Consider the following 17076-nt stretch of genomic DNA (forward strand, 5'->3'; position numbering starts at 1 on the left):
TCAGAAATTTTATATTAAAAAATTGCTTTAAAAATAATAAAAAAATCGTCCTAATTGAAGCCTAATGCTTCGTTTGGGACGGCTTTTTTACTGCTTTCTAAAACAGAGTTTTAATACAAAAATAAAAAAAAAATTATACTAAAATTCTGTTTTAGAAAGCAGTAAAAAAGCCGTCCCAAACGAAGCATTAGGCTTCAATTAGGACGATTTTTTTATTATTTTTAAAGCAATTTTTTAATATAAAATTTCTGATTTAAAAAATTTTTAAACTAAAAGCTGCTTTAAAAAACAATAAGAAAGTCGTCCAAAACGAAGCCTTAGAGTGGTTTGATTTAAAGTAAATTTGGTGTAAAATATTACAAATATATTGATTATTTTTGAAAATATTAGTATTTGATTTGAAGTAAAATAAAAAATTGAAAAATTTTGATGTATTTGAAAAAGCCCTCAAATTCATGATGTATTTAGAGTTACTCCAATTTGGATGTTTTTTAAATACAACATAAATTTATCACCATTGTGGCCACCCATCACCCGTAGGGCTGCAAGCGAACCAAACGTTCGACGAGCTACTCGTTGTTCGATTCGATTAAAGCTCGTTTGTGATCGTTTAATTAACTAAACAAACAAACTTGAACAATATTTTAAATACTCGATTCTTAAATAAACAAATTTGAACACTAATGTGTTCGGCTCATTTATGTTCGTGAACAATATCATTTGAAGTTCGTGAACAAGCTCGACATTAAGCTTGATAAGAAGCTTGATTCGTGTTCGATTTTGAACTCGTGAATAAGCTCGATAAAAATAATTAATATTTGACTATAGAATTAATAAATATAAATAATCATTACCTTTGTTACATAGACAATTGCTTTTATTATAAATGTGTTTGTTCATAGATATGTTCATGAACGTGTTTATTTGATAGTTAAAAAAATTCATTAAATATGTTCGTGAAATGGTTCAAAAAACACTAAACGAACGAACATTAACTGAACATGAACCTAACATGAACACTCCTTAATTTAAATGAATCAAACATGAACACAAACGCTAAAGCTCGAACAAACATGAACCAAACTTGAACAAGCTGATATTAAATGAACACAAACATGTACACTCACACACTCAGCTCGGCTCGGTTCGTTTGCAGCCCTAGTCGCCGGCCCCCACCCGCCTCCAACCGCCACCACCAACAACCATCCGTCACTGTTGGCCACCACATCCCACCACCACTGGCCACTATAACTCATGCACCGACCACCATAAAAAAAATAATCACATGAATTTATTTTACACTTATTCACACAACTCTAAAGCTTTTCAAATATAGTGGATTCCTTTCGAGGTAAAACCAAATAGCCCCTTAATGGATAATTAAGCTGATGATAGCATGTAAATACACGAATTAAAATTTAAATAACATAAAATGTTTTTAAAGAAAGCTTGGTGGCTTGAACTGCGTTGAGGAAGAAGTCTATGTGAAGCAATCATAAACCTTCATTACAAAAGAAAGCTTGGGTGGCTTGAACTAGGATGGCAGAACTTGAAATGCTCTCATTCACATCTAACTTGAAAACCCATATAAGCATGCTGTGCACAATGAAGTCAATTCGAACATATAAGTTATAATTGTTGGACTTAGGCTTTGTTTTGGATTTACGCTTTGTTTGGAACGGATTTCTTACGCCTTCTTAAAGCAGCTTTTAGTACAATTATTAAAAAAATTATACTAAAAAGCTGTTTTAGAAAGCAGTAAGAAAGCCATCCCAAATGAAACCTTAAGCTTCGTTTGGGACAACTTTCTTATTATGTTGTAAAGCAGCTTTTAAATACAAAAATTGAACTATAAATTTTTGTACTAAAAAACTGTTTTAAGAAGCAATAAAAAAACCAACTCATGCTTTGTTTGGAACGACTAACGGCTTTCTTACTGCTTCTTAAAGCAGTTTTTTAGTATTAAAATTTTAATTTTTGAATTAAAAAATTGCTTTAAGAAGCAGTAAGAAAGCCGTCCCAAACAAAGCCTTAGTTTGGGACAACTTTCTTACTACTTTGCTTTTCAAATCGCCGCCATAATTTTAATGTTGATATATAGATAACCATACGGTGTGCCAAAATTTGGGTTTTTGAGTATAAAGGATACATCATCTATTTACTAGTTCAGAAACAAGCTTCACTGTATTGATACAGCAAAACAGCTAAAAAACAACAATGCAAAAACCATTATCAAATTGAACAAATATTAATAGTTCCAAGCTGAGTTCTGTAGCAAAGACTGAAGTGATAGTTAGGGTGCCATCTCTTGAGAATGTTGAACATTGCAATGTTATAGTTATAGCTACAGAAAACATTCTGTTGCTTGCAGTGATGATGATGGAAACTGGGTGACTTTCATGTTTGTTGGCATTGCAGTTATCAGCATTTTATTTCATCCAGATTTACAGTGGCATCAATTCCTATGTTCGGCAAAGAAGAAATCATCACCGGTATGTCGCTTCGCAAGGATTCCAGTAGTGCCTGATCACAATGATAAAATGTTTCACATTTCTTAATATCGAAATTGAAGAGGAAACATACTAAGGCTTCGTTTGAGATGGCTTTCTTTCTGAAGCAGAAAGCTGCTTTAAGAAGCAGAAAGAAAGCCGTCCCAAACGAAGCCTAAGACTAATGTTGATGGGAACATCAGATCATGGAAGGTTTATCAGAGGCGTGGTCACCGATCTACGGCCACGATTGAGTCGTTGTATTTTTTATTTATTCTATGTATTTTCTTATTTATGTTGTTGCATTTTATTTGCTTTTCCGTTGTACCCTTTTACTAATGGATATCGTATGTAAGCCCAAGAGGCATTGTTGTCTTTTGTCTTTGAGTCCATTGTATGAGGCTTTCTATAGCCCTCTATATTTTCTTTTGAAGTTAATGAATGAATGAATGATTGATTAAGATTTCTTCCTTGCATGAGTTTTTATGAGAGCTTGAGAGTTTGAGAGATGAATCCCTAGGAGAGGGAAAACGGATCACCCACCAACCTTAGAAATGGTCGGGATCGTGGTTCTACCTTCTCTATCATTTTTCCTCCTCATTCCTCCCTCAACAAGCCGTCGGTTTTGAAATCCCTCCCCACCTCTTTAAGCTGCCGGTCACCATCCAACTTTCACTCACCACTGGATAACCCCAATTCCTTCTCCACCCTCACCCGACCAACCCAACGTCACCTTCACCCCCACCCTTCTCCTTCCAAGGCCAACTAGCGGCTGGCCTCATCACCCTCCTCCTCCCTCCAAAATTCAAATCAAACCCTGAATTCTTTCCATAATTATCTCCTCTTAATTTGGAAAGGTTTAATTTCAAAATTCAAAGCAATTGAAAGTTGAAATTTTTTCCCTAATTTAAGATACCTATTTTTGGAAAGTTCCTAAATTAAGTTCAATTTGAATTTTGAATTGAATTGGATTGAAGTTCCCTCCTTCCTAATTTGATTTCCCAAATCAGGGAAGAGTAATTACTTTCCCTCAAACCCCTGCCCTCTATGGATGCCGCCGGCCTCTACATGGTCCCCACCTCTTTATTTCTTTCCAAACTCAAGTCCCCTCTTTAGGATTTAAATTACCCAGCATCCCTACCCTACCCGCCTCCCCTCTCCTCCCCTTAGGCTGTTCAAACTCTTTCCAAATCAAAGAACCTTGATTGGGAAAGTGATTTCAGCCTTCCCTCCCACTTGTCCCCCTTCCGAACTCTAAACTTGATTCCAAAATTCTGAACCTAACTCTTCTTCAAATTTCATCCATTGGCCGGCCATCCTCCTCTTACCTTCTCCTACTTGAATTGTTGAAGGAAGCCCCTCTTTCTCGAAGGATTCTTCAAGGCGATCAAAGGATCAATATATTCAACACTTCGGCGCTCGGAAGAGATCTCTTCTCCTCCAATTGAACCTTCACGAGAAACGACGACAAACTTTGTCAACACATCACCTACTTGTTTCCGGGTTTTTTATAAGGGTGAACTTATTCCCCTTTTTATTTACTTTTCTAATCCCCCTAATCTTGTAGGTGATAGAGATTCACAAAGAGCCGAGCTTCACCTTTGCCTAAGCTTAGTAAACGTAGGATTTTGCTTCGTCATTGCCAAAGCTTCGTAAACGTAGGATTAAATGCACTTTCTATGCTTCTAATCTAGTTGTTAGATTAGGAATTTTATTGAAAACTATTTACTTTGCATGTTATTAAATTTCTCTTTGTTTTGAATCTCCAAGTGTTTGACATGTGGCTTAGCCTAAACGTAGGCACCCCTCTTTTGTTTTCAATCGTTGTTTTGGTTGCTAATAGTGGTAATCTTAAGTGCTTAATTCAAGAACTCGTGCAAATTCTTATTTCATTCATTTAAAGCATTCAGTTCTACATCAAATGTTTTTCTGCTTTTGATGTTAAAATCTACTTTTTCAATGACAAGCTGAACCACAACGAGCTTTATTGGATTGGCTTAAATGATGCATATCTAATCAATCATACTTTGTTTAAAAGGGTTTAAACAAACTGACAAACATTATTGGGTACCATTTTAACCCACAATTCAGATTAAGCCTGAGCAAAATCCAAATGTTTCACAAGATAACAACATTGAAAAAAAACAAAATTTGCCCTCATGAAAACCCTAAAAAACATAATATCTGTATTCTTTTTTTTTTCTTATCAATGTTAGGAAATATCATTATTCGGTTATGTTTTTGTTTGAAACTTTCGATTAAAAGAAACTGTATATGCTTTCCATTCACGCAAATCATTTATTGGTTCAGATTTACTTTCAGAGTGAAACTTACAGCTTAATATTAAATCAAAATAATGAAATTGATCATAAAAAGTCCAAAATAAGTTTATGAAAAGCTTCCGTCCCCGATTTCCATACAAAAAATGGTAAAATTAATGATATAATCAAATTGGTTTAGATTTAGTGAGTTAAGGAACTAAATTAAATAACTGGAAAATTTCGGGATCAAAATAGACACATCTCAGAAGTTTTGGGATCATTTTAGTTATCAACTCTTATTATTTACCTCCTTTTCCTTTCCCTTCTTCCTCTTTAACAACTCAGATGGCCACTCACTAACTAACTTCTGAACTTCACCTGCAACAAATGGCTTCTTAGCATCGGGCAATTCCTGTAGGTTAGATCAGAACCATTAATATCAGAAATTAGCTATAGTCAAGTCATCACAATGAGAGTTAAGACTTCAAAAATAGATGCTTTAATAACTCTATCTCTGACTACCATCATTAAAATTATTAAGCTGATCATGCAGCATAACTGTTCCCACATCTTTTTAAACCAGGGTGAAAAATACCGGTTGTTTAATTGCCAGACATTCTCAGTAAAATACCAGACAAGCAATGAACTAATCTATGCAATAACATGTTGCAGGATAGTAATATTAGAGAAACTTCTTTTAATCCCAGTAAATAAAAACAAATAAAATATAGGCTATGTAGGCTAGATAGTTTAAACAAGCATCAATTAAGGTCATAACAAAAGCCACAAGCCAGTAATGGTATAGCACTTAAATAGATTGTAAAAAGGATAGTTTCTAAGGGCATCTCCAACCGAAAAACCCATTTTCCACTCCAAAATGCAGTAAAACTTCAAAATGAAATCATTCTTCTCCAATCGAATGTCGTTTCTTCTTCTTCGCGCGCTTCTTGCGAATGTAACCATCTTTGACGAATTATTCTCCTCTTTCGTGTGCTTCTTCGGCAAATCCTGCATTGAATTTTTTTTTGCGCAGGTGAACAGTTTGACGCCAATATTTGGCGTCGCACTGTTCACCTACCGGAATTTGACGTGCGATTTGAAGTTCGAATGGAGCAAATGGCGGACGGCATACGGTGGTATGGAGTTCAGTTGGAGATGATCTTAATTTGAAAATTCAGCATTAAGCTGCAACTTCACAAAATTCTTAAAACTGTTCATAGCTGGTAAACATGTTAAATATTGCTAGCAAACATATGGCTTGAGTAAAAAAAAAAATACTAGTATGGGTGTCAATGTAAGTTTCTATTTGAGTGGAAAGAACCATAATCTATTGATTGCAATCGAACATGTTAAATAAACCTACCCGGTAAAGAAGACTAATGACAGCAGCAGCATTTTCTGGCTTTCGTTCAATAAGATATGCCTGCAAAAAAAAATCAAGTAGATATAGTAGAGTTAAGCAAATCAATTTTCAATAACGACAAATCAAAACATATTGTATTGCAAGAGCCTAAGTACGTTTCCCTGATCCCCACAGGCACTTCCTACTTGATAATTAGAACATCAGGCACAAGTGTCTAACAGCTAGTAAAAAGCAAGGAAAACACGAATAAAAGCTGAAAACAAACAAACAGGAAACCTCATATTATTTGATAGAATTAGAAATATTATGTATAGATTAAAATCTATTAAACCTGGGAGAACTAAGAAATATGTTTTCGATTTCTATCTCTTTGAGAAAACACAAGCTGAAAAATTTTATCCACTAGACAGAATCTTGAGACTAAAGAGAGCCAGAATCATCAACAACCTTCACTTTAGAACCATCATGAGTAACATAAGGTATAGTTTAATGATAAAGGGAAATATAAGATTAGTAGTAACTGAGAGTCCCTCAACGAGCTAGCAAGATAGTTTTCCCAAACAGGGCTGTTAAAGCATTAGCAGGCCCGACATCCATATCTGATGATACCAAAGAACGACGACTCTATCTCTTACTCTTCCTCTCCCTCTCTTGGTGATGCAACTCACATCCCTCTCCCCATCTCTCTATTTTCTTGTGAACGACACATCCAAGCTTGACTATTCCTTCACAATAACCCCCCACCTTAGCCACAATTTCTTTTACTTACCATCTCTTTCAATATCTTCCTCTCATTATTTACAAATGGCTCAAGTGTAAGAGAGCGAAGGCGAGACCATATATAATGATAAAATAAGATGCAACCTTGCAAACACTACTATTGGTGTAAATCGCATGACAAACCTCCATGGCAACTTTCTAGGCCCATCTCATACTTCTTCTCATGGTTCGGTCCGATCCAGCTTAAAAATGGGCTTCACATCGAACCGGGCTAAACCAGCAAAAACCAACAATTCAACCGATGAACCGTTGAACCGGTCCAGGTTGAGAAGAATCGGTCAGTTCTATAAAAATTTATTTTGTATTAATTAAATTATAAAAAATATATTTTAATTTATTAAATTATTTTATTTTTTTAAAATATTTTTATTAAATATGGAGATTAATTATACCATAATATATGCATGTCATCTCACATGATGTATTTTATTATAAAAAAATTGTGTACTTCACTCTATATAAAGAGTCAAAGACAAGTATCTCGAACTCTCCTATGATGTGGGACTAAAAAAGTTGCATTACGTCATCTGATTCGACCCCGGTTTGACCGGCCGAACCAAGAACCTCTTATTCTTCCGGTTCGTTGTACAATCAGATTTTCACAATCTTGAGAAAAATATAAATTTTCAGCAAGTATTTTGAGTTGTATAATATTCTAAGCATTTCAATGGGTATGTTGACATAGATAGAAAGTGTCACAAAACAATAATTGCTTTAAATTGGTGTTATGAATATTACTCACAAATTATTTTTTGAATTATTATTGTTGAATGTGTATACAAGTTTACCTCTTGAATGTTGCTATTTTTGTTGTACATGTGAAATTTCATGCGCCTTTGTATCATGTTAAACTGGATGATGTAATAAATATTAATTTTATTTAAAAATAATACAATAATGGCATAATCATATCAAATATGTGATAACAAATTAAATAAAATAAGCAATCATGAAGCATAAAATATGAATAAATAAAATCTTTTTTTTTTTAATAATATTATAAAAAGCATTATCATTACCTAAAAATAGACAATAGTAATTAAGTGGAAGAAGGCATCCAATTCTCTTCCCTCATTTCATAATAATATATAATGACAACTATTAGTAGGGAACATGATTTATTACTCATTGTAGCTTCTAGCATAAGATTATGATGTAGATGATGTGTTGGATGTGAATTTTGAAAGTGAAGATGAAAAGAAAAATTCAAGCTATTGGTTCATGGTTTATAACATACAATCAAATTAGATCTATTAAAAACTTGATTGATATCATTTTTTAAAGTATTGTAAGACGCTAAGAATTCATCTCAATTCATCATACGATTTTATATCGTTTTTACTTTCTAGAAATTAATTTCTTAAATACTCTAGCAGGAAATCTGTCGAGATTTAGATGAATTGTTACCTAAATACCTTATGGATACTAACTAGCCTTTTTAATGCATAAGCAGGTTTGTTTAAATTTCATGGGTCTGTCGGAACTTTTCAATTTTCTTATCGCGCTTCTCTTCACTTCCTCGATTCTTCTCCTACGCCAATTTCTTCACTTTCAGCAACCTTGCTATAAAGTCCGCCACAATACACCATACATTTGATATCAATTCACCTTTTAAATAATGACCTTTTATGAAGTGCATTTTGATCTGTTTATATCAGATTATTGACTTGTGACTGGAACAAAATAGCATTCTCCTCAAGAACTATGGTTTCTCCATTTTTTTGTCCTAAACCAAATAAATCATGGTATACAAACTAAAATGATGCAAACAACAACATTACTTAACAAATTTGAAAAGCAGTACAACATATACTCAAATTTGAAAAATATATATATATAATGTTTGAAGATATCTTACTCCCAAACGAATGGAGATCGTTGTGTAAGGAGTCGACGAGGGACGATTGGATGCCTGAGCCGGCGAGAAGCTTTGATGGCCGGCGAGGATGGAAGATTCACCACCGATTTCACATATGAGAAGCTTCGGATGGGGATGACAATGGAAGCTGAAACGGGGTAGAGATAGCATTGAATGCGAATGAAATATAGAAACAACCAGATTTAAAAATCCAATTTTGGAGAATCAGAGCCAGTTCATCGGTCGAGCGGTTCAACTGTAATTCCATGCGGTTTCTTTTTTGGTTTCAAGCGAGACTTGTTATATTAAAAGCCCGAACTGGCTGGCTGGCCGACTCCCGGTGCCACCTGGTCCCTTGTTAGGTACAATTTGATTTTTAAAACCATGGTCCCCATGATACTTTGGGCCTTATGAGATTTTGCAGCGCATTGGAGCAGTGGCCTATCAATTGGGATTACAATCTTCATCGGCATTACACCCAACATTTCATGTCTCATAGCTAAGACAGGCAATAGGAGATCACAAACCGTCTTCTCTACCCCCGACTTTGACAGAAGACATGGAGATCATTTTGGAACCCCTAGGAGTAGAAGGGGGGCGCCGAGGAGAAACAAGAGCACAAGAGGTACTAATCAAGTGGAAAGATCTGTTGGAGTACGAAGCCACATTGGAGTAATACAAGATGAGCAGGAGACAGTTCTCATCCTTCCACCTTGAGGATAATGTGTTTTTAGGAATCAAGGGGGGGCTATTTAAGAAGGTTTCCTAATTGCATTTATGATGTTTAGGAAGGTTTCCTAATCGTGTTTATATTGTTTAGGAAGGTTTCAAATGTGTTTAAGGTGAATGAGGGCTATTTAAGGGGGAGTTTTGTCTAGGGTAGGGTGTAAACGAGTTGAGTCGGACTCGAGTCAAGGGGTGTTCAAGCTAGACTCGCGAATCAACCACCGAGCTCGATCTCAACTCACGACACAAAAACAAGCTCATCGAGCTGCTCGATTACGATTTCCCGCCCACTGTAATTTCCCGCCCAACAGGATTGCATATGCCAAAGTCGAGGTCGGCGGTCTAGTCCACACGGCACTGCAGATGCCCGAATCCACGCGATCCTTTGCTTTTTCCCTTGGAAAAAAGAAGGCGTTCACGCGGTTGACAACAAATGGCCAATGGTCCAAATCCAGCGGCACTGCAAACACCCGTTTTTAATCTTCTCTTGCATAAAAACATTTAGTGCATTGCATTGACATTTGACAACCATTTTTCTTTGGAGCATACACACCGGTACAGCCATTTAATTTTTTTAAAAAACTAATTACAGCGGTACAGCTACATTAAATTATTTGTGTTTGAAAAACTAACAACAAGTTCTTGAAAAATATTAATTATTTAAATTATATGTTTTTGAAAAACTAACTACAGCGGTACAGTCATCTATTTTTTAGATTTAAATTAAATATAAGAGTAATTACTTAAATTACCTAAAAATGATACGAGTTGGCTCGCGAGCTCACGAGCCGAGCCCTATCAAGCTTGAACTCGAGCTTGTTTATCAAACGAGCTTGAGTTCGAGCTCGAGCTCGACTCGTGAGCTCGATAAGCTCGTCTCGCAAGCCCATAAACGAGTCAAGCTCGAGCCGGCTTGGCTCACTTACACCCCTAGTCCAGGGTTAGAATGGGATAAGTGCTGAGTTTTATTTATAGGGTTTGGTGTGAGTTTCCTAACAGCGACTATGATTTGTGGGAGAGCCGATCTAGCACTAGAATAATAAATCAATTGTATATTTCATTATTGTTAAAGAAATAATAAAAAATCATCCCCCATATTTGCATTTCTGATTTTTCTTCTATCTATTTTGTTGCTTTTACTTCCAAGACACATCAGAGATCCTCCTAGATCTAATTCATATTGAATTTTTATCCACATCATTCTTATGCACACTCATTCAGAATAATTTATTTAAAATAAAAAACTTCCGATTGACCCTAGGAAAAGAAAAAGGTGTAACTTTTTACAATATGCACTTTCTACTAAATATCATTTTCTTTTGATATCTTTTATAATTATCAGGGTTAGTTAGGGGCCATAGCTACTAACCAAATCAAGCTTTACATACAATCAGTAATTTAAACTACGGGAGAGAGAAAAAGCAGAGTAGCAAGCATTAAGGGAATTCTATATGTAGTAATTACACATCACATTTAGTAGGCTACGAATTGGTTTGAAATCAGACCGACATACTGATATTATTAGTTCTCCAAAACAAGATAACAATTTGAGCACTAATAGCTTCAACAGGAGCTTCAGCCAATAATAAAGACTTGGAAGGATCATGCACTAACAAAAACCGCCTTAGACAAGGTGCTTTTTGGACCAAAAAAAAAAGTTTCAAGCTCACACTTAACTGTAAAATATTTTGATAAGAACTGTGACAAGAATGATTACCTTAGCACATGCAAACCCAGTTCCGAAAGTGTGCCATTTCAAATGTTTTGATCTGTGTTGTTCAGTTTTCAAGATAGACTTAGCATCCCCTGCATAAACAAATAATGTAGTTGGCAAATATAAAGTTCATCTAATCATTAAATGGCAAAATATGAACAAGGGGCTCGTGCACTCATTTATAACTTCATACAATCATGTAACTACTCATGTAGTTACACTCATGTTGTTTATCACAATGAATGATGCGACTTGCATGTTGTTGTTATTCTCAAGCATTAAACTATACTACAACAACAACAACATCAAGCCTTTATCCCACTACGTGAGGTCGGCTACATGAATCTTTTTCTCCATTGTATCCTATTAAAAGTCAAATTCTCGTTTAAATCTAATAAAGAAAGATCATTTCTAATATTTTCTAACCAAGTCTTTTTAGGTCTGCCTCTACCTTTCTTAACATAAGTCAAATCTAATACCTCTACTTTCCTAACTGGGTCATCGGAAGGCCGCCGCGCCGTTTAATGTGACCAAACCATCTAAGGTGACTCTCTCTAATCTTATCTTCTACTGGAGCTACTCAAGCATTATATTATGAAAGATTTAATATCTATTTGGGGATTACTAATTTTGAAATATTGCTTGTAGATATTCAGTCCTATGTGAAATAAAGTTAAGATTCTTTTTAAAATATTTATTTTATATCTCTTGGGTTCCAACTGAAATTGGTGCAGACTCATGTCCATCATAAAGCAAATGCCTCATTTGGGTTTCATTTTTTTTTTTTAAATAAACAAACTAACTAAAAAAGGCAAGACTATCTCCTTAGCCAATTTTGGGCCTTGGTGCATTTTCCCTTGATAAGAATGGATAGCATAGTATGATAAGCTAATCTTAACATACAAAATATAGCACCGATATGAGTGTACAAGTTAGAATACCACACAATATAAGGATACAAGAAGTTTTGAACATATAGGCGATGCAATGCTGAGAATTAAAGGTATTTTCTTTAGAGTATATTATAATTTCAAATCCATGATGTCCTGTTCACTAATTGGCTTTACCAGCATCTCAAGCTCCTGGATAGCCTTCTAGTCCTCCCTTCCGCTATTTTTTTCCCTCTCAAGTATTTATCTCCAGATTTTATTTGAGGTGTTCCCAATATTTCATAGTTAATGCTTAGGAAAATATGTATATACATATACAAATATTTAAACACAATATATATATACTTTCATAAGACCTAATTCTTAAATAAGTGCTACCACCACCACCTTTCCTATAAATGCATTTCACCTTCTATCATTTCTAGTTTTACTGTAATTCTATCTTAATATTCTCATTTCTTACATCATTAAAACTGTTCTTCTCAATTGTTGTCCAACATTAGGATCAGGCAACTTAGTTGATATTATTATAATTTGTAGTTTTTTCTAAGACTTATCCTTAGTAAGTGCCACCACCTTTCCCATAAATACATCTCATCCTCTATATTTCTATCTATGCCATAATTCCATCTTCATGTGCCCATTTCTTATAGCCTAGTAGTTATCAACTATTGCTCAACATAAGGATCCATGCAACATAGCTAGTGTTATTGCCATTTTAGGAAACTTAACTCCAAAAAACTTGGTTAAAGTTGTACAAATTTATGCAAAATAAGCATAAAACCTCATAAAACACTTAGCAAGGATGAATAAAGATTAAAGATTCATAAAGCACCACAAATATAAGTTTAATAATGATTATGACCATTAAGTTTGCTTGCCATTGTTTTTATCTCACAATACCCCCAAGGCACCTAGGGTTGATAATGAGTGGGGCTCAAGAGAGTCGTCCTATACTAAAAATTGAAGATTTTTACTTTGACTTGAGTCGAATCGATGGTGATCAATTTCAAGTCTACTAAAGACTAAAATTGATATTTAGTATAGACTTTAGAGGAAGTAAAGGTTAATGTCAAATGTGATTTTATTTTATTTTATAAAAATAATGTCAAGTTTATTTAATTTATGATTTCAATGTGGTGATTTTTATCATGCTATTTAACTACTATTTAAATTGCAAAACTTATTGAGTCTCATAGCTCATCAGTTCATTTCATACTGGATGTTGTTACAGAAAAAGGAAATGAATAGGTCGACACAAAATAAGTTCCAAGTTATTTCATTTTATATACTAGTGTTTAGCTCTGTTTGTAAGTCTATATTTGAGGTAAGTAGACAGTTAATTGGTGTATTATTTTGATTTTATTAGTGGTTCTATAAGTATTAGTTTGATGTAATTTGAGTTATTAGATGCTTCCATTTATATAGTAAATATAAGTTGTTGGATTTTTTATATAAATAATCAAATGAAGAAAAATATTATATGTTAGATGATGAGAAATGTTATGTTTATGTGACAATCTCAATACTGTTAAAGGGTATTGTGGGGTGTTACAAACTCACACACACATCATCACATACGTAAGACTCAAACCCAAGAACTCTTGGTTGGTAGCCAAAACTCCTAACCAACAGATCTCTTGGTTGGTAGCACTTTTAATTTAGAATAAACTCTAAGAACTAACAATCATTGTAATTCCTTCTTTGTAAGACTTGGGTTGTTTTGGATGCTAGGAATTTGAGTGAAAGGAAATGCAAAAAGTGGTTGAAAATTTTTTATGAATTGTTGTGGATTCCTAACCAACCCAAAAATTGCTGGTATTTCATTCGATTCCCTACTGTTTTCTTCAATCCAAACTTACTTGTTAAAAGCTGTATACTGTAATTGCGGAGATACTTTGTATGACTGCATTCAACAAAAAAAGGGGGCGACACTACAGCGAAATAAATCATGCAATTAAATATAAAAGACTGAAAAGAAACATACCCATTTTTGCAGCAAACTCCATCAAATTATCATATGCAGTTCGATGTAATTTAACTCCTGCTTTGAGAAATCTTTTTGCATATTTTGATAGAAGTTTCCAATTATTTGTGTTATAACAGATGCTGTAAATAGACCAAAAAAAAGAATTGCGGGTCAATGATGAAGCAATGACTAATGCTTCAGGAAAAGGAACATTCACTTATGTGGGCAGAAAGAGTGATCAAACAATGGTTGATTTTTCATTTACGTTCTGATGTTTAAAATAGCTTTGCCAAAATCATAATTTATTAAGTTTTAGATCTCATATATATTTAAGCTTTGCAAATACAACAAATTTCACATATATTTAAAGGTTGACGAATACAACTAATTCTTCAAGTTTACTGTATACCACCAAATTAACTGGCATAAAGCGAAAGTTCAGAAATATAAGCATTCTCAAACAACTTAGCATGATAGTCAAAAAAGTGTGAACAGTTTGACTGTAGGGTGAAGTTTTTTTATAAACAAAGAAAATATTTAGCTCGTATGGCATGTTCTTTCTGTGAAAGCCTCTTAATGAATCCAAAAATAGAATAATGTTGGAAGTACTTGAGATCCAAAAAGCTAGACCTGCTAGTCAGGGCTAGACTAGCTGGTTCATTTCATGGACAGGCCCATGCCTGGACTCTTGAAATCACAGGAAACACAAGCCCATTGTTAGGAAGTGCTTGTAGAAACTTAGGAAAAGCCTTGGCTGAAATCTGAATTCAGCAATTTTAGAAGACCAGGAATAGAACACACACAAACATTTTTTATTGAAAGTTTTATGAAAGAAAAGACAAGATACAAGTGGATCTTTAATTGGAGAGTAAGATCCGGCTCTCCCAAATCTCTAGCCACCGGTTATATCCCAAACAACCTAAGAATAATTTAATTTCAGCAAATAACTCATAACCCTAACCCTAGGAAAATCACCTACTTAAAGCATCCAATAATGATGTAAATCCCAAAACAACCACTCTTTTGAATTTTCCCTCCTAATCCACCTTAATCGCTCCTCTAATTACTATTGGACCGGACCCCAAAAAGAGGGGGGGAGTTTGAGGAGAAACTTTTATGCCTCTTACAATAGGAGTCAGTCCCTCCTAGACCGGCTAGACCAGACAATACCCTCCCAAATACCCACCTTGTCGGTAAGGTGGAAAGATGGCTCCCTCCTCGATTTTCTCTTCACCACAAACAGTTAGAACCTGAAGAGTCAGGTCCTTACATCTGTGCCCCTGTGTATACCTCTCCTCAAATCTAAAACACAACCCCTTCGTCATCTTCTCCTGTAGCTCTATTTTTGTGATCTTCTGAAAGTTTTCCCCATATCTCCCTCCTATAGCCTTCTCCTTCGGGATCTCCCTAAGAGTACCCAGTGTCAACTCTGTGGATGCCAAAAAGATGGTGGTCATCATATATGAACCTCCTAAGATGTCGCCTCCAATCCCTCTTTCCAGGTGCCTCTGATCCTCCACTAACTGGGCTAGCTCCATAGCCTCTTTCAAATAACGAGGCTTCATCACTCAAATTGCCACCCGAATATCTAATTTGAGCCCTTTCATAAACTTCCCCTCCAATCCAGTCTCTGGAAGAAAATCTAAATGGCTAGCCAGGTGCTCAAATTGCTCACGGTACTGCACCACCGTCCCTTACAGCATTAAGGCGAAGAACTGCTCATAGAAGTCCCCTATATTACTAGTTCAGAAATGTTCCAACAAACGGTCCTCAAACTCCCTCCAAGTTTGTATGGATCGCCTCGTATCCATCCACTGGTATCATGCCAACACTCTCCCCTCCAAGCACATCTCGGTCGTCGTTAGTCTCTCCTCCTCTGTCAGCCTATTGATGGTAAAGTACATTTCTACCCTTTAAATCCACCTATGTGCACCCTCTTCCTAAAAAATAGGCATCTTCAGCTTCCTAACCCTCAGATCTACTTTGTTTCCCCTGTTTCAACCATAATTTTTCATTCCCCAAGGGGGTGGTTCCCCCCAAGTGTCATAATCATCCCTTCTATACTCGTACCCAAACCTTTCGATAAATTCCAACTTTTTTCTTTCAAATTCAACACCCTTGGATCATAATCAACCCTTCTCCTTTCAAATTCAGCACCCCTGTAAAAACCGTGTTTGGTCGATTCAATTCAATCGACCGGTCACTGCAGCAAGAGATGAAACCCCAAGCAAAATCGCACCTGGGCGAACCGCATGCAAGCATGAGAGGTTTCGGACGAGTTTGATTCGCGATTCTGAGCAAATATTCGCATACAGGAGTGAAAAATAACGACTCCTCGTGAGTCAAGTTTTGCTCGCTCACTCGAAAAATCACATGAGAAGCTTTGTATCGAGAGGAAACCGTGTAGAGAAAAAGAAGGAGAATGGATGTAAGTTGTCGGCTTTACGTATTTTTTTAAATTTCCTCCATGATGTATACTTAAGAAAGGAGTAAATGTTTCAATTGAATGCAGCGGAAGAAACTTTATGAAGAAAGAAGAAATTTGAGAGAGGAAAGAGAAGCAAATTTGAAGAATGTCACCAAGATATTCCGATTTAATTACCTTTAATTTAACATTAACTAATTCTCAAATTTTAGATATTCACTGTCGATTTATGTAAATTCTTGTGTATGATAAATGATAATTTTTACAAATTTTGAGAAATTGAATGCAGTAAAGAGGAAGAGAAAGAAAACAAATTTGGAATTCGAAGTTTCTTCTATCTCTGACGACGAAGGAAGGAGTAAGTGATTTAGTTTATTTATATATGTTAACTTAGATAAGAAATTTTACAAAGTTTCCGATGCGGGCCACCGCCGACCACCGCCGACCACCGCCGACGCCGACCGGCAGAGGGAGGGCCGGCGACCCCGTGGCGCGCGGAAGCGCCGCGCCGTTCGACCCGCCGAAGTAGGGACGCGGGATGGCGCAGCGGAGCGGGACGGGCCGAGCGGCTTGAGCGGGACCGGTCCATTTCTGGACCGGG

General features: G+C 35.6%; 1 protein-coding gene across 1 annotated transcript in view; it reads right to left on the minus strand.

Annotated features, from left to right (window-relative positions):
• Window positions 1-2098: 2098 nt before the first annotated feature.
• The window catches only part of LOC110109486, a 25699-nt gene continuing 10721 nt past the window's right edge, over window positions 2099-17076 (minus strand). Inside the window, exons 7-11 of the mRNA XM_020840573.2 lie at window positions 14069-14190; window positions 11195-11283; window positions 6114-6173; window positions 5058-5162; window positions 2099-2523 (exon numbers count right to left, since the gene is read on the minus strand). Of these exons, the coding sequence (XP_020696232.1) occupies window positions 2422-2523; window positions 5058-5162; window positions 6114-6173; window positions 11195-11283; window positions 14069-14190 (478 nt within the window). The 3' untranslated portion in view covers window positions 2099-2421. The remainder of the gene's footprint in view (window positions 2524-5057; window positions 5163-6113; window positions 6174-11194; window positions 11284-14068; window positions 14191-17076) is intronic.

This window comes from Dendrobium catenatum, unplaced genomic scaffold (assembly GCF_001605985.2).
Source record: "Dendrobium catenatum unplaced genomic scaffold, ASM160598v2 fragScaff_scaffold_1644, whole genome shotgun sequence".
NCBI lineage: Eukaryota > Viridiplantae > Streptophyta > Magnoliopsida > Asparagales > Orchidaceae > Dendrobium > Dendrobium catenatum.